The following is a 20,808-nucleotide window of genomic DNA, read 5'->3' as shown; positions in this document are numbered from 1 at the left end:
ACTGGTCGTAAAACGTCTTGCCTGGGAAAATGGGTTGCATAACAGCCTTAGCCCCCAATGCAGTCTCACCTTGTGGATTTATCTGTATTTGCCGTCTTTCTGCTAGCTTGCCCTGGTCTTTCCTGGTGCCTTGGCCACAATCTCGTTTCGTTTGGGAGTGTTGTCATGCGGTGCCGTTAAGTCAGCGCCTAGCAGGCGTCTGCTCCGTTCTGAGCGTCACGAAAGCAAAGGGCTTTCTTAGCTCCCCCTCTGTGTTGCACCTGCCTTCTTGGCCTTTCTCAGCACCCGAGGTGAGGGGTTGAGCATGCCAGCAACAAACCGGGAGGCTCTTGGGAAAGAATGCAAATCTCAGCGGGTCCTCAATGCAGATACGTAAGATGCTCCCTGCGCTTTGTCGATGTGCCCCCCGCCCTCCCCACTCACCGAAGTGATTTGGCTTCTCCGCTTTCTGCAAACCCAGCACCTCCTTCCCCATCCTTCCCGTGGGCTTCCTAACGTCACCGAGAACATCGAAGCAGTCCGAAGAAGACGTCCTATCTCTCGGTGTCTGTCCCCACGTCTCTGTGCCCCCCCCCCAGAGATGCTCCTGTCTAAACCCAGGCCCCCCCGTCTTGTGCACCGTGTTCCCCAACACCTGCCGGTTTCTTTGCTCCCCTTCATAGGCAGACTGCTCGAAAGTGTTCTTACTTGCTGTCTCCGGTCCCTCTCCTGTCCCTACTTGATTACTTTTTAAATGTTTCTCTATTTATTTTGAGAGAGAGAGAGAGAGAGAGAGAGAGAGTGAGCACGGGAGGGGCAGAGGGAGAGAGAATCCCAAGCAGGCTCCATGCGCAGAGCCCGGCTTGGGGGGGCTCGATCGTATGAACCGCGGGATCGTGACCTGAGCCGACATCCAGGTCGGATGCTCAACCCGCTGAGCCACCCAGGCGCCCCTCCTGCCAGTGCTTTCAACTCACCCCGCACGGCTCAGCCAGAACTGCTCTTCGAGGGCTCCAGTGACTTCCATGTTGTTCAACCCAACCTCCCGTCCCCGGTCGGCAGCGTCCCTGACCCATCGGCGGCTTTGACCGGGCAGATGCTCCCTCCTCCTTGCTCGGCCTCTCGAATTCCAGTCTTCTGGCTTCCTTCTTTCCACCTCACTGGAGCTCCTTCGCACCCCCCTTTACTGGGTTCTCCTTTGCCTCCTCCTCTTCATCCGGCGTGCCCCCATGCCCAGTCCCCGTCTCCTGTATCCCCTTGTGATCTCTTCTGGCTTTAAGTATGGTCTGTGTAGCCGTGGCTCGCAGATACGCATCTCCAAGCTAGACCTCTGTCCCGGACTCCGACACAGATTACGCAGTGTCTCCAGGGGGACGTCTGAAAGGCGACGTGCCCGGAACTGAATCTGTCCGCTCAGAATCTGCGGCCGCACGGCCCAGCTTTTCCCCACTCACTTGAGGGCAGCTGCCTCCTTGCTTCTTGGATCAGGAGCCCCGGACATCGTTGGTTCCCCCTCTTCCTCTCGCGTGACCCCATCCCCCCATCCCTCCTCTAAGCCGTCAGGACCGTCCTTGGCAAATTTACCCAGGGTCCGACTCCTTCTCTTGACCTCCGCTGCGGCCGTGGCGGTCCAGGCCCCAGCACCTCTCACCTGGGTTATTATGGGGCTTCTAACTGGTTTCTCTTATTCCCTTCTTTTTAAAAAAAATTTTTTTTAAATGTTTATTTATTTTTGAGAGAGACAGACACAGCTTGAGCGGGGGAGGAGCAGAGAGAGAGAGGGAGACACAGAATCCGAAGCAGGCTCCAGGCTCCGAGCCGTCAGCACGGAGCCCGACGCGGGGCTCGAACCCACACACCGTGAGATCATGGCCTGAGCCGAAGTCGGACACCCAATCGACGGAGCCACCCAGGCACCCCTCTCTTATTCCCTTCTTATCCCGTATCCTCTCTCTGTTTTCCACACAGCAGCTAGATCATGGCGCTCTGTTCAGAATTCCAGCAACTCCCTATTGTACTCCGTAAATCCGGAATCCTTAACGATAGATGTCTTAACAAAGCCTTGTGTGATCGTAAACCCCAACCTCTCTGACATCACCTCTTTACCCCTTCTCCCTCCTCTCTGCCCTAACCATACCCACCTCCCTGCTGTTTCTTGTATACACCAGGCTCGCCCTCACCCCGGGCTCACCTTCCATACGGGGATCCCCTATATATCCTTCCCCTCGATCCGCGTGGCCATCCCCCCCCCTCACCTCCTTCAAGTCTTTGCTCAGAGGTCACTTGCTCAGCGAGGCCTGCCTCGTCCTCCTGCTGTAGTTCACCCTTTTTCTTTATTTATTTTTAATGCTTATTTACTTATTTTGAGAGGGAGAGTAGGGGAGGGGCAGAAATAGAGGGAGAGACAGAATCCCAAGCAGGCTCCACACTGTCAGCGCAGAGCCTGATGCGGGACTCGATCCCATGAACCGTGAGATCAGGACGTGAGCCGAAATCAAGAGTCAAGACGCTTAACCGCCTGGGCCACCCAGGCGCCCCTACCTTCCACTTTTTCCAGAGCACTGGTAGCTTTCTAACACGCGGTAACGTTGTCTTATGGCCCATACCTACTGTTCATTGCCTTCCACTCCTTTCTGCTAGAATGGAGACCCCTCAAGGGCATGGTTTTTGAGCTGTGTGCACTGAAGTATCCCCAGGGTACAGGACGGTGCCCGATGCGTAACAGGGGCTCAGTCAGTAGCTGGAGAAAGAGGAGATCGACAGGGCTCACATGTCAGACGTTTGGTTAGCCCCGCTTCAGGGAGAATTGCGGGTTTGCACAGGCCTGAGAGCTGATGAGGGCTCACCAACAAACAGGACACCCGACGGGTCTCACGAACGAGACGCTGCGGAACTCAGCCTTCTCGCTGCGGGAAACGGACCACGTGCGTGTGAACACGTGCAAATCATAAGCAAGAAATGAAATCATCTAAAGATAGCAGTTACCACCCCAGATACCTAAAGCCGGTGATGCAGTTCAGCGTGATGGCAGGTTCGGGGTTACGTAAGCTAGACTGGCCGGGGAAAACCTGTTGCTTGAGAACCGAAGGACGAGGAGAGGGCAGGCCTGCCAAGGTGTGGGGATAGCTCTTGCAGGCCAAGGAATCGGCAAGTGCAAAGGCCCTGGGGTGTGGGAACGTGTTCAAGGGACGGAAGGGCCAGTGTGCCTGAAGCATACCCGGCAAATGCTTGCCTGAAATATCAGTCTGATGTTGAAAAGGCAACACGGCCTTTGCGGGGAGACTTCTGGCCTGAAGTCATTTTTAGTTTCTCAGCATTAGAGGAAAGAAGTGCTCGCTTATTTTTACAAGCAAATGAGGATAGTCAGGGCTTTGATTTCTGTAGGTGAGCTGTTGGCAAACTACAACCTATGTCCCAACCCATCCACTGCCTGGTTTTGTAAATAAGGTTTTACGTGAACACAGCCACGTTCACGCATTCATTTACGTATTGTCCACGGCTGCTTCTGCAAAACAGTGGCAAGTAACTAGTTGCAACAGGGACCGTGCGATCATGACCTACGTGCAAGTCTAAAATATCTACTGTCTGGCCCTTTGTAGCAAAAGTGTAGGGGCACCTGGGTGGCTCAGTCTGTTAAGCGTCTAACTCGTGATTTCAGCTTGGGTCGTGTTCTCACGGTTCATGAGTTCGAGCCCCACGTCTGGCTCTGTGCTGACAGCACAGAGCCTGCTTGGGGATTCTCTCTCTCTGCCCCCCCTTCCCCCACTCAGGTTCTCTCTCTTCCTCCCTTTCTCTTTCTCTCTCTAAATAAATAAATACATAAAAAAGTTTACTGACCCTTGTGATAGTTACTGTTTATTCAAGGCAGCGGAAGGTCAAGTTCCTAAGAAAATTTTAAACATCTTATCTGACTTGTATAAGAGAACCAGCTATATATTGCCCTTTAGCAACTGTTTTTGTTTGTCATTTTTTTTGATGTTTATTTTTATTTTCTAGAGAGAGAGAGAGAGAGACAGAGCATGAGTGGGGGAGGGGCAGAGAGAGGGAGACACAGAACTCAAAGCAGGCTCCAGGCTCTGAGCCGTCAGCACAGAGCCCGACGCGGGGCTCGAACTCATGGACCGCGAGATCGTGACCCAAGCTGAAGTCGGACGCTCAATCGATTGAGCCACCCAGGTGCCCTGCCCTTAGCAACTGTTTTTTAAGAAAGTTATTGGTTATGACCAGATAATGAATTCATAGGATGAAAACTTCCAGAGGCACAAAACGGTCCACAGCAAAGTGTCCCTTCTCTTCCCCCTGCCCCCGGGGACAATGAATGTCCTCCGTCTCCTGTTTATCCTTCCATAGAGAGATTTTATGCCGGCACAGGCAACCAAGTGTGTTTGCCTCCTCATTTCCCCGGCAGTTCAGCGTGCCCTTGCCTTGCCACATCCTGGAGATCTTCCCGAGGACTCATTTTATGTTTGCAGTTTTAGTATGTTGCATCGGGTTGGTGGACGTGTTTCCAATTGTTTGCAACGCTGAACAAAGTTGCAGTGCATAGCCTTGAGTAATCCACTTGGCCAGCCTGCTTGGAGACTTAAGTTCCTAAAAGGAGCGCTCTGGGTTTGGTGGGGTTTGCCAAGGCGACTCTCGGAGGCTGTGACCCTTACCACTCACGCCCTATTCGGTGGCAGTGCAACTTTCTTCGACCCTCAGTGCTTCTTGGTGCCAGTCCGTTTTATCTTTGCCAAGGTGATAAGTAAAAATTGGTGCGTCTGAGCGTTAGTGTTTCTCTTGTTATCAATGAGGTTAAGCCTGTTTTTTATGCGTGGAAGCCATTTATACTTTCTTTTTTTTTTTTTAAGTTTTTTTTTTTTTTTCTTAAAATTTTTTTTTCCAACGTTTATTTATTTTTGGGACAGAGAGAGACAGAGCATGAACGGGGGAGGGGCAGAGAGAGAGGGAGACACAGAATCGGAAACAGGCTCCAGGCTCCGAGCCATCAGCCCTGAGCCCGACGCGGGGCTCGAACTCACGGACCACGAGATCGTGACCTGGCTGAAGTCGGACGCTCAACCGACTGCGCCACCCAGGCGCCCTTAAGTTTATTTTGAGAGAGAGAGAGAGAACAGGCAGGGGAGGGGCAAAGAGAGGGAGAGAGAGAGAATCCCAAGCAGGCTCTGAGCTATCAGCACAGAGCCTGACGCGGGGCTCGAACCCATGAACCATGGGATCATGACCTGAGCCAAAGTCGCAAGCTTAACTGACTGAGCCACCCGGGCGTCCCGTTACTGTTCTCTATTTTAAGCTCCATGTTACAATTTTAAATGGGCTCGGTTGACTCACTGCTAAGGTAAAGAAAATAATATTTACATGTTTTTCTTCCTTTTCTGAGTGATATAATATCGTCTGTAACATGAGTCCCACGGTTAATTTGTCTTTAGTCCTGTTTTTAAATATGAATGTATGTTCGCCACTCTTTCTTCGACCACAGCCTCTCTGCTTATCTCTGGGCATCAAGAAAAAATACGAATATTTTCTCCCCTAATGAGAGCTTGTGTACTAATTCTCGGGTTTGTTCTTGTTTGAGAATGCCCTCATATTTGATAATAATTTGACCTGCATGTTCTCTGGTAATATTTTCTTCGTCTCCAAACTTTGTTGCTGCATTGTCTTTTGTTGGAAAAGTCTGGGGGCAGCCAGATTTTTTTTCTTTGTAGGTGGCTTGCTTTTTTTTGACTGTAGATGTGAAGAATTTTTTTTTTTTGTTCCACTTAGCAGTTTGATAACGTCGCCAAGCTCAGCCCTGTTGTTGCTCATTCGTTGTCGGTTTCCTTAGCGCCCTTTTCATATGCAGATTCCAATTTTTAATTTATTTTCGGGGGAACTTTCTTCAATTGCATCGGAGTGTTGTTTCTGTGTTACTTCCTGGGTCGTGTATATTTCAGAGAGAGGAGTTTTCCTTGTGTTAAAGCGTCTTGCCCTTTAGATAAATATTTTTTTCCTGCTTTTGTTAGTTGCTTTCCTTATTAGGATCGTTTCAAAACTTTCCTCTGTTGAATTCGATACCCAAGCCCACCTGATGCACTAGCTCCGTAGCGGTGGGCTTTAGGTCTTAGTTCATTTCCTTAGCTTCGCAGTCCGTTTTAGCCTGTGGTCTGGGAGTTCTTTGCTTTATTGGCTTCGTGGTTTTATTACGTTTGTCTCTAGTGTAAAATAGTCTGGAGGAATTGGTGTTTGCCTGTTTTGCTTCTTTTCTTCCAGATTGGGTTTTTCTGTCATTCCCTTCCTCCCTCCCTCCTTTCCTGCCTTTCTCCCAAAAATCCATCGTTCCTTCCTTCCTTCCTTCCTTCCTTCCTTCCTTCCTTCCTTCCTTCCTTTTCTTCTGTATTACATATCTTTTCACCTTGCTTATGTTTAATATGGGCACTTCAGTGAGGTAGTAATGAGAACAGACATGGGGGGGTATCTGGGTGGCTCAGTCAGTTAAGTATCTGACCCTGGATCTCGGCTCAGGTCAGGAGTTTGCATCGGGCTCTGTGCTGACAGCATGGAACCTGCTTGGGATTCTCTCTCTCCCTCCTTCTCTGCCCCTCCCCCACTCACACACTATCTCTCTCTTTCTCTCAAAATAAATAAATAAATAAATAAATAAATAAATAAATAAATAAACTTAAAAAAAGAGAGAGAACAGACATTAGAGCCCAATACCTGGGATACACTCTTGGTTGGTCCGTTCAATAGTAATACAATTTGGGGGGCACCTGGGTGGCTCAGTCTATTAAGCGGCGGACTCGTGACTTTGCCTCAGGTCATGGTTTGTGGGATTGAGCCCCACCTCGGGCTCTGTGCTGACAGCTCAGAGTCTGGAGCCTGCTTCGGATTCTCTGTTCTCTCTCTCTCTCTCTCTCTCTCTCTCAGAAATAACAAATGAATAAACTTAAAAAAAAAAAAAGAATTGCTCTTCAGGGTTTGGTGGGCTTACCCCCCAGCCCCACCCCGCAGCGGCGGTGAGGTTGGGGTCAGCATCCATTCTACGCCGTTCCAGAATCTTCTGTCCCTCGCCACGGTCACCACTTTTCAGACTGTGTAGACTGAGGTTGCGTTCCTTTCTTCATCGGCTTGCTTTCCGCTGTTGAAAATTGTCCTGGCTTGTGACTTTCACCTCTTACTGGGAAAGCATAGTTCTCTGATCGAATTTTGTTCCGCTGTCTTTATCTGGAAATCTTGTGGTGAGCTTCTTTAAAAACACGAAAGATAGGAAAAAACAAAACATTCCTAGACCCAGCCCTGGACCTTCCATTTCAGAGGGTCTGGAATGGAGCCCAAGTATCTCCTTTTTAAAAGCCTCCCTGTGGTTCTTTAGGATCAACTAAGTTTACATCCAGTATCCTTAGGAGAGGATTATATTTTTCTCTTGCCTTTTAATTAGCCTGTCTGAAGAGCAAGTTTAATATATAAAACACTTAAAAGTTCTCAGAAAGATCCCATAAATTTATAGATGCTCTTTGTGGTTTCTTTTCTTGCTTGTTTGTTAAAATAACCTCGTACAAAATAGGGCAAGAAAGCCCATCTCCAGAGAATGCAAATGAAAGTTGATCTTTTTTTTGTAGCGGTCCCTGAGAGAAATATCCTGCCTTTCCCTTCCAGACCTCTTACGTCTTTAGTTTTCTGCTGGCATTTCTAGAGTGAATTATTCATCGGTGCTTTTAAGAAGCATTTTGAATGCTGTTTACGTATGCTAATATGATCAAAGTGATAGTCATTCATCACAATATGATGGGTTTTTGTTTTAACTTTTTTAAAAACTTTTTTTAATGTTTTCTTTTATATTTGAGAGAGAGAGAGAGAGAGAGAGAGCCCGCGTGCACAAGTGGGTGAGGGGTAGAGGAATGGAGACAGAATCCGAAGCAGGCTCCAGGCTCGAGGCTGTCAGCAAAGAGCCCGACATGGGGCTCGAACTCACGAGCTGTGAGATCATGACCTGAGCCGAAGTCGGATTTCAATAAACCTTTAAAGTAACAGTTTTGAAAGAATTTTCATAGAAGATGTGAGTTTCGAAGTGGTATTTTCCATTTATAATTTATTGTGAACAGAAGAAATGATTAATATTTAAAACCTTGCATTAAAAATCATTTCACATGCAGGGGCACCTGAGTGGCTCAGTCGGTTAAGCGTCCAACGTCAGCCCAGGTCATGATCTCAGTTTATGAGTTCGAGCCCCACATCGGGCTCTGTGCTGACAGCTCGGAGCCTGGAGCCTGCTTTGGGTTCTGTGTCTCCCTCTGTCTCTGCCCCTCCCCTGCTGACACTCTGTCTCTCTCTCCCACTCTCTCAAAAATAAATAAACATGGGGCGCCTGGGTGGCGCAGTCGGTTAAGCGTCCGACTTCAGCCAGGTCACGATCTCGCGGTCCGGGAGTTCGAGCCCCGCGTCAGGCTCTGGGCTGATGGCCCGGAGCCTGGAGCCTGTTTCCGATTCTGTGTCTCCCTCTCTCTCTGCCCTTCCCCCGTTCATGCTCTGTCTCTCTCTGTCCCAAAAATAAATAAACGTTGAAAAAAAAAAATTAAAAAAAAAAAATAAATAAACATTTAAAAATATTTCACATGCAGCCAATAGGCTTTTTACTACTCCAGTCTCCCATGTTTGCTAACAAGAACCTGTTGGTTATATATTCACCTGCTTTCCACGTGTTCCCCTTTTGTCCCTGCCACCTGTAAGGACGACAGACTGTTTTTACTAAATCTCCCTTTTACGGGGTGATTGTGGTCAAACCAGCTCGAAGAACTGTACTGTGCTTTTAGCAGACAAGGTTTCCCTCTTTTGCATTAGTTTTTTTTCTTTAAGTCACATTTTAATTTTATTTTAATTTTTTTTAATGTTTTTTAAATTTAGTTTTGAGAGAAAGAGAGAGAGAGAACTCAAGCGGGGGGGGGGGGGGGAGGCAGAGAGAGAGAGAGAATCCCAAGCAGGTTCTGTGACGAAAGCAGCAAGCCCAGTGTAGGGCTCGAACTCATGAACCGTGAGATCGTGATCTGAGCCGAACTCGGACACACAACCTCTGAAATACCCAGGTGCCCTATTTTATTTTTTATTTTTAAAGACCTTATTTTTGGGGCGCCTGGGTGGCTCAGTTGGTTAAGCGTCCGACTTCGGCTCAGGTCATGATCTCCAGTTCGTGGGTTCGAGCCCCGCATCAGGCTCTGTGCTGATGGCTCAGAGCCTGGAGCCTGCTTCCAGTTCTGTGTCTCCCTCTCTCTCTCTCTGACCCACCCCCGTTCATGCTCTGTCTCTCTGTGTCTCAAAAATCACTAAACGTTAAAAAAAATTTTTTTTAAAAATTAAAAAAAAATAAAGACCTTATTTTTAAGTAATCTCTACGCCCAGCGTGTGGCTTGAACTCACGACCCCGAGATCAAGAGTCACATGCTCTACTGACTGAACCGGCCAGGAGTCCCCCTCGTATCTTCATTTTAAATTACAACAACCGATATTCTAGCGGATGTTCCATACTCCCCTAGAATTTCCAAACTTGAAGGGACAGTAGAGGCCATTTCACCCAGCCCCCTCGGACTCACGGATGAAGAACTGGACACACAGACTTTTTACCCAAGTCCACGTCTCATGTCATCTAGTAACACCTGTTAGAGGTGAGATCGCATCCACTTTGTCCATGAAATGTACCCTGATCCAAACTGTAAACTTAGGACGGCATGTGGTGTTTTTTTTTTTTTTTTTTTTTTTCTAGACGATTCTGTAGATTCAGGGGAAATGAAAGAACTAAGATGTGAAATAGTGAAAGTAACTACTAGAAAAGAGGACTAGCCCTCAGGTGAGGGCTCCCACTGTGGACCATTAGTCAGCCTTTGGCTGTTTCTCTAAACCACAGCCGCCGAAGGCAGGCCCCACGAGAAATCAGCCAGCGAGACCCCTGTGAGTGAGTTTTCTTTTTTCATGTTTGCCTCCTAGCTTTTGTGTAAATCGCAGCGTGTTGACTCTAGACATTATCTGGATTCTTGACCTGGAGATGAGATTCGGAAGAGAGATAGGAGTGATTTCGGGCTCGTCGGAGTGCGTTCGGTGCAGATCGGCTGGGCAGGTTGAAAGTTCTCGTTAAATGTCGTAGCGGGAACGTCCCCCGAATATTGTCTCCGCTTCCTCCGAGAAGGCTTCCTTCCCCTTCTCCCCTTAGCTCTTTGGAGGGGCAGCCACACCGCCTTGACGGCATGCCCTTGGCACTTGGAGTTTTAATTACAACATTTCGGACGTAGTCCCTGTGCTTTCCGTGGGTTTAGGGTAATACTATTCGGCTGCAGAGGACCACAAAGGAGCAGTGGCCTGGTGGGAAAACCCATCGTCAGCTCAGGGCTGCCGATGAACGTGGCTTCATGGGCGCACAGGGTCTGTACTCTCCGATTCAAGCCGGGTCGACATCAGCTAGTGCCTCCCTCTGCGCTTTTCTTTTAAACGTTGTTTTTAATGTTTATTTTTGAGAGAGACAGAGCATGAGCAGGGGAGGGGCAGAGAGCGAGGGAGACAGAATCCGAAGCAGGCTCCGAGCTCCGAGCTGTCAGCACAGAGCCCGACGCGGGGCTCGAACCCATAAGCTGTGCGATCATGACCTGAGCCGAAGTCGGCCGCTCAACCGACTGAGCCCCCCAGGTGCCCCCGCCCCTCTCTGTTCTTATCTGCTCTACCTGTGAGGTAAAAGATTCAAAGGTGTGTGACTCGTTCGTAACAGGAGCTTCATCATACATGTGGAAAGATAGAAGGAAATAGGGGCTCGTGGCTGGCTCAGTCGGTGGTACACGGGACTCTTGATTTTGGGGTCGTGAGTTCGAGCTCCACGTCGGGTGTGGAGATCACTTTTTAAAAAGGAAGGAAATGGGGCGCCCCGGTGGCTTGGTCGGTTAAGCACTCGACTTCAGCCCGGGTCATGATGTCACCGTCCGTGGGTTCAAGCCCCGCGTCGGGCTCCGTGCCGACAGCTCAGAGCCTGGAGCCTGCTTTGGATTCTGTGTCCCCCTCCCCTGCTCACGCTCTGTCTCCCTGTCTCTCAAAAAACGAATGAGCGTTAAAAAATTTTTTTTTTTAAAAACGAAGGAAGTGAATGGCTTTCAACTGTGGACATTTTCTGATTTTTTTTTTTTTAACTTGTCAACAAAAGCACTGACTTCACCTTCCATCGCTGATTTCTCGATCGTCTTTTTTTTTTCTCTCTCTCAGTCATCTCTCTACAGAAGGTGACATTGTCTGCATTTTTGTTTTAGGAATCTTGCAAAGAAATACCAACCTAAAAAGAACTCGAAGGAGGAAGAGGAATACAGGTCTGTTTAACACCGATCATTATGTGGTGATATCTTTATGCCGGTGGTGATGACGGTGAAGGAAAGAAAAAATGAAATCTACAAAACTAAGCTGCCTTCCCCACTCCTCTTTGTGTCAGTTTTTAAACGGGAAGAACCATAAAGACCCTGCTCCACTAACTTCCCTTTGACGGAGTCACTAGACCTATTCCAGATTGTTTCAGTGAGGGTGATTGGGAAAAGCTTAATCTACGCAAATACAGGAAGTGTGGATTATGCAGTCCGCCGTCTTGATATGGCTTTGTAACATCAGGAGTCTGTTTCACCGAGAAATGTGTTCATTTCAGTCGGTAGCTAAGGCACCTTACCGTGGATGGCCCCAGAGTATTATGTCTCCCACCTAGACCTAAATATCCACTGCATTAGTGCATCTACCACGTATACGTATTGGGGGGTATCTTTGGACCGAGTATTAACAGAGCCAAATCCTGCCTTATGTAGAGTGATTCGGCATCCCCCCAAATGCAAAGTGTCTCACTGGTAATTAATTCCGAGCCATTTTGATCGGAACACTCTTACGTGTAATGAATTGTCAGGATCCTCTGGGAGGTCGATGCACGTTAACCTGATTTTAATTAATATTTTGGCAGCGCGCAGCGCGTTAGAGCGGACGTGGCCTTGTTTGCAAAGGGGTGCCGTGTGTTCTGTTCCGTAGGTATACAGCATGTAAAGCCTTCCTTTCCACCCTGAACGAAATGAACGATTACGCCGGGCAGCACGAAGTTATCTCCGAGAACATGACCTCACACATCACTGTGGAGCTAGCCCGCTACGTCCAGGAACTGAAGCAGGAGAGGAAATCGGTAACAAATAGCACTTTTTTTAAGGTTTATTTTTATTTTTGAGAGAGAGAGAGAGCGAGTGTGCATGCAAGCATGGGGTGGGGGGGCAGAGAGAGGGAGGGGGACAAAGGACCCAAAGTGGGCTCTGTGCTGACAGCAGAGAGCCTAATGCGGGGGGTCAAACTCATGAACCGTGAGATCATGACCTGAGCCGAAACCAGGAGTTGGATGCTTAACCCACTGAGTCACCCGGAGGTCCCTAAGAGACTTATGGTTAGGCTGTGGTCTGTGTCTTTGTTCTTTGATCCCTTAGGAAGTAGGGGCATCATACTATGTGAGTAATAAGGTACCAGAGCTGGCCGGTGAGGATACTTTTGTCATTTCAATTTGAGTCCACAGTAATTGTTGTAAGTGCTCTGGTGTGGCTCGAGCCAACGGGGAAGATCTCGTTGCTGCTGAAACGGAAGAGACGTTAAATAATCATGACCAAAATAATTATTTCATCGTGAGAGTAGCTACAAAGTATGAGTGCCGGGGCTTTGGGAGCAGATGACAGGAATCCCTAACATGCTTGGACCCAGGACCAGGGAATCCCTATCATTCCTATGGGTCCCATGCTTGGACCCAGGACCAGGGAGAAGCTTCCCAGGGCCCTCAGCACATAACGTTTTGGCAAGACTCGAAGTATGAGGAGGAGTTGCCTGGGGCAAACCATAGAGGGAACAGCCAGTGCAAAGGCCCTGAGACAGGAAGGTATTTGGAACGGCTGAGGCGTTTACTCTTTTTAAGCTATAAGTAGATAGAACGTGGCTTTGGGTGTGTTTAGAAGTGAGGAACAGATACATGCCGGAAGATCAACCCATTCGTTGCAAAAAAAAAAAAAAAGTTCATAAACTGAGATGAAATTTTTATCTGTTCACATTAGAGCAGTGGGTCTCGAGCTGGCACAGTTTTGCACCCGCCCCCCCCCCCCCCCACATGCGCCAATGTCTGGAGATAGTTCTGGTTGTGTGTGGGGGGGATTAGCTTTGGGGGGGGGTTGCCACTGGCATCTGGTGGGTGGAACCCAGACACGCTGTTCGACATCCTGTGATGCATAGGGCGGCCTCCACAACAAAGAATTACCTGGCCCCTGATGTCCGTGGTGCCCAGATTGCCATGACAGCCTCTTCCAGACCGTTCATTAAAGAAGGTCTTTTCCGTGATGGAAAGGAAGCAGTGAAGCAAAATACTAAGGTTGAGAATGAAACGCAGTGGCCTATTGTGATCCTCAGGGAAATGCGGTCAATCTGGACATGATGTTGGACTGCTTCCCTGGGCGCTTGAACTTCCCTCAACCTCGCACAGTTTATACCCTCTTCCTGTTTGTTTCTTTGTTCGGTGCTTTGTGTGTCTTCGCTGACCTTTATCCACCCATATAGCTTAGAGATTTAGCCAACGCCCTCAACGAGAACTCTCTGCATTTACCTTAGTCCGGAACGTACATGCCATTTCTGGAGTGGATCGTGAGATATGAACCCACATGACCTGGCTTCCTGTTAGTTTTTTTTTTTTTTTAAATAATGTGTATTTGTTTCGAGAGAGGGGGAGAGACAACGAATGGGGGAGGGGCAGAGAGAGAGAGAGAGAGAGAGAGAGAGAGGATCCCAAGCAGGCTCTGCGCCCTCGGCACAGAGCCCCACTTGGAGCTCGAACTCACAAACCTTGAGATCGTGACGTGAGCCGAAACCAAGAGTCAAATGCTTAACCGACTGAGCTACCCAGGTGCCCCACTTTTATTATTTTTTTTAGAGTTTATTTATTGTGAGAGAGAAAGAGAGAGAGAGAGTGAGTGTGCGAGCCAGGGAGGGGTAAAGGGACAGCATGAGAGAGAATCCCAAGCAGGCTCTGTGCTCTCAGCGCGGAGCCCGATGGGCGCGATCCCGCGAACCACGAGTTCACGACCTGAGCCGAAACCAAGAGTCAAATGCTTCACTGACTGAGCCCCCCTCCTGTCACTTTTTTTAATTCTTCTCCTGCGGGCACATTGCTCCCTCGCTGCTCCTCCTCCTTGCCCTGTGTGATCCTGCCTCAGGGCCTTTGCACTGGCCTTTTATTTCCTCCGAAAGCTTTCCCCCCAGATACCTGCAGAGCTCACCTGCTGAGTTCTTTCGCAGGAATATGGTCTTCTCATGGAGGTCTGTCTTGTCTACCTTATTTAAACTTACAAAGTCCTTCCCCTCCTCATTGCCCCCACCTTCCCTGCTTTACTGATTTTCCCTAGTGGTTGCCAGCGTCTAACATTTTACGTATCTGTTTCCTTGCGTCTCACGCTAGAACGTAAGCTCCATGAGGGCAAGAATTTTCTTGGTTACCGTTGTATCTCGAGCTCGAGGGTCCGGGCGGGACAAAGCGGGCTCTTGAGAAATACTCCCAGGGTGGAAGAAAATAATTAAGAAGTGGCGAGAAGCAGTCTTAGACTCAAGTTTGTCCTCAGTGAGACTTCGTGTCACCGGTTGAGGATCCTTGTGTGTCTTTGCTGTGTTACGATCGGGTCCGTTCGTTCTGTTTACCCCCCGTTAATCACATGTCTCGTACAGTCCGTCGTATCTGTAGTTTGAATTCTGTTCCCTTTTTATCAGAAATTATAGTAATTTATGGAGTAAATTACAGGTGGTACAGATACACGTTAAATAATATCTTGCGATACGTGCTGTTCCTTTTATTTTAAGGAGAGTCGCAAGCACACATTTCTGAGTCACATGTTCTGCCGGGAAGAATTACAAACACCATGTTCTCTTGAAGCATTTTGTAATTATATTAAAATGACATTTGAGGAAGCTGGGAAACCTTTTATTTATTTCGTTTTTGCTTGTTTATTTATTTTTGAGAGAGAGAGAGAGAGAGAGAGAGAGCGCAGGGGAAGAGCAGAGGGAGAGGGGGTGGGGACGGAGAATCCCAAGCAGGCACCACGCTGACAGAGGAGAGCCCGATGTGGGGCTCGAACGCACAAACCGTGAGATCGTGACCTGAGCCAAAGTCAGACACTTAACGGACTGAGCCACCCAGGCGCCCCAGGAAACTGGGAAACCTTTTAGAATTCCAGGACGCGTATCGGTAGGCAAATGCGTATTTGCGGTGTTTTAATATTTACCGTCATTTGGAGTGACCGCACATGGTGATGTTGAGATGCTGTGACTTTAAAAATTATTCGGATGATATTGGCCATTTAGTTGTTTGGCCTCAGGTCTTCACGTTTCTGGATTTTCATAACTGATATCTTTTACGTTTTAACATTTACTCTCCATGGTTCCCCTCGGGAACGTTTTACTCCAGACCGGGAGGCTGGAGGCGTTGGGGCTGGAGAGTCAACCCGACTGTCCGGGCTGTCAGCACAGAGCCCGACGCGGGGCTCGAACCCACGAACCGCGAGATCATGACCTGAGCCGGAATCGGACGCTTAACCGACTGATTCTTTAACTTCCACGCAAGGAGGCCGGGTCAACGTGTGAACTTCTTCATGGGCAGTTAGCTGTGGCCAAGGAGCTCCTTGAGATGGAACGCTGGTGACCAATGTGTCTCCTTTCGAGCTTTCGCTTTTGGCTCCCCTCTGACTGGTTTTTAAAGTTTATTGTAGGGGCGCCTGGGTGGCGCAGTCGGTTAAGCGTCCGGCTTCAGCCAGGTCACGATCTCGCGGTCCGGGAGTTCGAGCCCCGCGTCGGGCTCTGGGCTGACGGCTCGGAGCCTGGAGCCTGTTTCCGATTCTGTGTCTCCCTCTCTCTCTGTCCCTCCCCCGTTCATGCTCTGTCTCTCTCTGTCCCAAAAATAAATAAACGTTGAAAAAAAAATTTTTTTTAAAGTTTATTGTAAGAGAGAGAGCGAGAGCAAGTGGGGGAGGGGCAGAGAGAGAGAGAGAGAATCCCAAGCATGCTCCGCACGGTCAGTGCAGAGCCCAATTCAGGGCTCGAACTCCTGAACCGTGAGATGGTGACCTGAGCCCAAATCTAGAGCTGGACGCTTAACCGACTGAGCCACCCAGGCGTCCCTCCCCCAACTCTGATTAGTGAGTGATCTTATTTATTTTTGAAAAGAGGACTCTTAAAAACATGGAAAAATGGGATCTTTTCCCCTTTCTGGTGACGGCAGCGGTTGGCGGAAGGAGAGGAACAGAGCTGGGACTCGCATCCAGGTCTGCTGGTGTCACATCTGGGGGCCTTTGACATAGCGGCGACATCCTATCTGCCCAAAGGGATGATTTAGAATTTACAGGATTACTGCTGGATCTCATTACTGCCTAGAGCGTGTTTCCAAGTTCGGTTTGGAATGCTACTGCAAAATTATTTCTCCTCTAGATTTTGCTACGTTTGAGTAGACGAGTCTCTCACGAGAGTCTGCACGGTAAAAAATGGCTCCGTATGCAAAAGATGTTTCCTTCCTATTTTGTCAAGATTTGAAAGGAAGGTAGTTAAGAAGGAAGGAAGTATGGGCGCCTGGGTGGCGCAGTCAGTTAAGCGGCCGACTTCGGCTCAGGTCACGATCTCGTGGTCCGTGAGTTCGAGCCCCGCGTCGGGCTCTGGGCTGACGGCTCGGAGCCTGGAGCCTGTTTCCGATTCTGTGTCTCCCTCTCTCTCTGCCCCTCCCCCGTTCATGGTCTGTCTCTCTCTGTCCCAAAAATAAATAAAAAAACGTTGAAAAAAAAAAGAAGGAAGAAAGTAGAGGGAGGGATGGTCGTCTTGGGGAGGCGTTTCAGAGTGAGCCAGCTAGTCGATCTTTAAGTCTTAAGGTCCTTGGTTGTAAAATAGGACACTTGCTGTTCTTGTGTTTAGGAGAAAAGATGGGTTTTACGCCGCCCTGTCCACATCTACCCATGTTCCCATGTTACATGCAACTCTCTCACATAGTGTTGAAAAAAAATTATTTTTAACATTTATTTAGTTTTGAGAGACAGAGAGAGATTGAGCCCCAGTTGGGGGGGGGGGGCAGAGAGAGAGGGAGACACAGAACCCGACGCGGGCTCCAGGCTCCGAGCCGTCAGCACAGAGCCCGACGTGGGGCTCGAACCCACGAACTGTGAGATCATGACCTGAGTCGAAGTTGGACGCTTAACCGACAGAGCCACCCCAGGCACCCCTCCCCCTCCTTTTTTTGAAGGGGGGAGTGCTAGGATTCATTTATTAGTTGTCAATATTGTGTAGAATGTTACCAAAATTCTGTATGAGAGAACAAAAACTCGGGGCGCCTGGGTGGCTCAGTCGGTTAGGCGTCCGACTTCAGCTCGGATCATGATCACACGGTTCGTGAGTTCGAGCCCCGCGTCGGGCTCTGGGCTGACGGCTCGGAGCCTGGAGCCCGCTTCGGAGTCTGTGTCTCCTCTCTCTCTCTCTGCCCCTTCCCTGCTCACACTGTCTGTCTCAAAAATATATAAAGAAAGTTAAAAAAAAACCCAAAACTTAAAGTTTTTATAAATCAGAACCTCGTTTTTCCAAGTTTCCTTCTAGACATCATTTATAGACATAAAGATATTGATATGTATATAGAGAGACAGATATGGGTGTATATATAATATCTATATAAGAATATATAACATTTAAGCATATGAGTCCTATATAGATATAATTTATATTTTTATTTATTCTCCATTTAATACCATAAGCAGTTTCCACTTTCGTATGCGAAAACATACAATTTTCATAATTAGAATTGTAGTGGCTATGTATCATTCTAATGCTATTGTGTACTTAATTAATTCTTTAATATTTGATCTATAGGCTATTACCGGTTTCTGATTACTTACTTATATAAACAATACTGCAGCGAACTCATTACTTTAATAGCTGTTTGGTGTGGGGGGGTGGGGATCGTTTCTCCCAGCTAAATTCCCAGAAAGAGAATACGAGGTCAAAGCGTACGTGGTTTACGGTTCTCGATTAAGCTTCGGTCACTTACAAGAGTAACGGTCTTTAACAGAAGTAAATACACTCTTGTTGGCGATTTCTGCACATCGCATCCAGTTAGCAGAGAACTTCAGAGGGATCGTTTGGGGCAGCTCCAGCTTTGAGGCTGTCGCCGGGCTATCCACAGCGGTCACCACTAACCGCGTAAGAGGGATTTATGGAGATTTGTTGCCCCAGAAGGGGAGTCAGGAGGTTCCGGCCAACATTGACTGGAACCTCGAAGTAAACTTCTCCCAGCAGGTGGAAAGTATGGTTCATTACAAAATACTGGCCAGGAGCAGAAATCGCTATTTGGCAGTGGTTATCTGAAGGGTTCTAGAGGAAACAATTATACAGTACCTTCAGTGACTCACTAAAATGTTTAGAAACTCAGAGAGTTCTTACAAGATGCCGCATTACGTAGAGTTGACCAGTAAATTTTTTTTTTCCCCCTGAGGTTTCGGGGATGTTTAAAAACGGATACTAGAAGATAACATTCCTCTTGAAGTTAGGTATTGGGTAGGTCCTATTTAGAAACCGAGGGAGGGACTTAATTTCCTACAAGGCAGCTTTGTAGCACAGACTGACCCTGCTATGTTTAGAACATGTTTTTATGAGCGATCACAGCAAAGAGACAGAAGGAAAGCGAAAAATGAAAGGAACTTACGTATGTGATCATCTAATTACAAATCTATCTCTGATCCCTTTGGTCCTGTTGAGATGCAACTTTGGGTACTGTGTTAAGCGATTTTAGATTTCGTGGCCTGGGAGAGGAGCATCGTTCCCAGTAAGAGTTCCTCCTTCCTGGGGTTACCTCTTTTATTTAAATAAATCCAAAAGCGAGGAGCCCTGAAGAAGTTGTTGGTCTTTCGCAAGGTCATGCTGATACGACACCCGCTGGTAGCCCCTGGTCTAATAGATCTCTAGAAGGTGTGTTTTGTTTTGTTTTGGAAGAACACGTGATAGTCGCATTCTGTTCATCAAGGGCCTGTCGCCACTGTGGTTCTGTCACCCGCAGAACCGTAGACAGTCTGTCCTGTCATTTATGGGGTAGCATAGCTAGTTATCAGGGCACTGAAATTCTGTTCTCGATTCCATAGATCTGAAGTGCAACTCTGGGTTCTGGGTTTCTCCCTCGGGAGCTGGAATGACACCTTCTTTTTCTTCTGAGACCGGGAATTACTTGACTGATGTTTTGTGTCCCAACTGAGTCTCTCCTCTATCCAGGCACCTGCTTGTCACCTCCCGCCATGTGCCCGATGCAGCATCCACACCCCTCCCACCAGTGCGCCAAGGAATGAGGGGGTTCTGGAGCCCAGCAGCACTGGGAGTGATGCCTCAGGGCTGTGGGAGGCAGTGGCCCATGTAGCCCATCCAGAAAGAAACTTTGGATCCCCGAAACTCCTTTTTGTCACACCCCATTCCAATCTGCATTTCCTCCAGTCAGTCAATGGCACTCCTTTTTAACCTGGTTGTTCTGGCCCCCTTCGCACCCCATCTTCTGTATAGTAGCAGCTCCTGTGATCGGCTCTATCTTCAGTAAATGTCCTCAATCCAAACACTTCTCAACCCTCGTCCAGTCCCTCGTCGTCTCACCCGGAGGAGTGCTCCAGGCTTCCTGACTCCCCCCCGGCTTCCGGGCTCGCCCCGTGGTCCGTGGCACAGCTCCCCATCTCCACCTGTACCCCCCTGGTCCCTCTGCTGCACCCGCCACATTCGGAACGTTCTCCACACGCCAGGGAGTCCGTGCAACCTTGTGGTGGCACAGAGCAGACCACGTCCTGGTGGCTTCCCCTCACGCTAACGTGGCTTTGGAAGGTGTCCTTGGTCCAGCCGTCGCCTGCTTCGGCCTTATTCGTCATCTGTGTCTGGTCACATTGGCATCAGCTGTTCCGTGAGCAAGCCCAGCCCTCTCCCACCTCAGGGCATCTCCATCGCTGTTCCCGCTGCTCGCAAGGGTGTTTCCCCGGACCTCTGCAAGTCCGTTCTTACACTTTGTTCAAGAAACCTCATCCAGGGGCGCCTGGGTGGCTCAGTCGGTTAAGCGTCCGTCTTCGGCTCAGGTCATGATCTCACGGTTCGTGGGTTCGAGCCCCGCGTCGGGCTCTGTGCCAACAACTCAGAACCTGGAGCCTGCTTCGGATTCTGTGTCTCCCTCTCTCTCTGCCCCTCCCCTGCTCACACTCCGTCTGTGTCTCTCTCAAAAATAAACATTAAAAAAAAAAAAAAAAAGAAAGAAACATCATCCAGATGTTTCCCATCCAGATGTAAACCCTCTCTATCTAAAATGCCGCTGTGCCCACACCCCCACCTCGTCCCCTTTTCTCTTCCTCTGTGTCCACCAGTTTTCACGAGGACAGCAGCACCCTGTGCATCTGGGCATGCAGTGTGGACTGAGTGACTGAATCCCACTGTAAGAGCTTTTAGCCTTTTCAGGGAAGGATCACTGCCCCTAAAGTCCCACCCCTGGTCACCCTGGCCCTCTGTTGGGCGATCCTCCTTGTCTGGGTCTGGAAGTACCAGAGGTAGACCCCGGGAAGAGGTCAAGGGAGGGCCGTGTCTCATCGGCTGCTTAAGATCATCCTGAGGGTTAATCAGGGGGGCACCTGGCTGGCCCAGCCCATAGAACATGCTGTTGATCTCGGGGCTGTGAGTTCAAGCCTCACGTTGGACGTGGAACTTACTTAAAAAAAAAAAAGTTAATCGGATTCTTCAGCACAATTAGGATTTTAAGGAACATGAAGGAAAGAGTTGTCCTGAAGAATAGGTAAAAAAGCCTTCTGG

The 20,808-nt window shown here is 48.7% G+C and overlaps 1 protein-coding gene across 11 annotated transcripts in view; it reads left to right on the top strand.

Moving 5' to 3' along the window:
- The window catches only part of FNBP1 (formin binding protein 1), a 144,691-nt gene that overhangs the window by 55,367 nt on the left and 68,516 nt on the right, over positions 1 to 20,808 (top strand). For all 11 annotated transcript variants that reach the window (XM_023242849.2, XM_023242840.2, XM_023242839.2 and 8 more), the window contains 2 exons: positions 11,235 to 11,291; positions 11,986 to 12,133. In XM_023242849.2, coding sequence (XP_023098617.2) covers positions 11,235 to 11,291; positions 11,986 to 12,133 — 205 coding nt within the window. The remainder of the gene's footprint in view (positions 1 to 11,234; positions 11,292 to 11,985; positions 12,134 to 20,808) is intronic.

This window comes from Felis catus, chromosome D4, assembly GCF_018350175.1.
Source record: "Felis catus isolate Fca126 chromosome D4, F.catus_Fca126_mat1.0, whole genome shotgun sequence".
NCBI lineage: Eukaryota > Metazoa > Chordata > Mammalia > Carnivora > Felidae > Felis > Felis catus.
The sequence above is the reverse complement of the archived record's forward strand: the minus strand, read 5'-3'. Positions and strand labels throughout refer to the sequence as shown.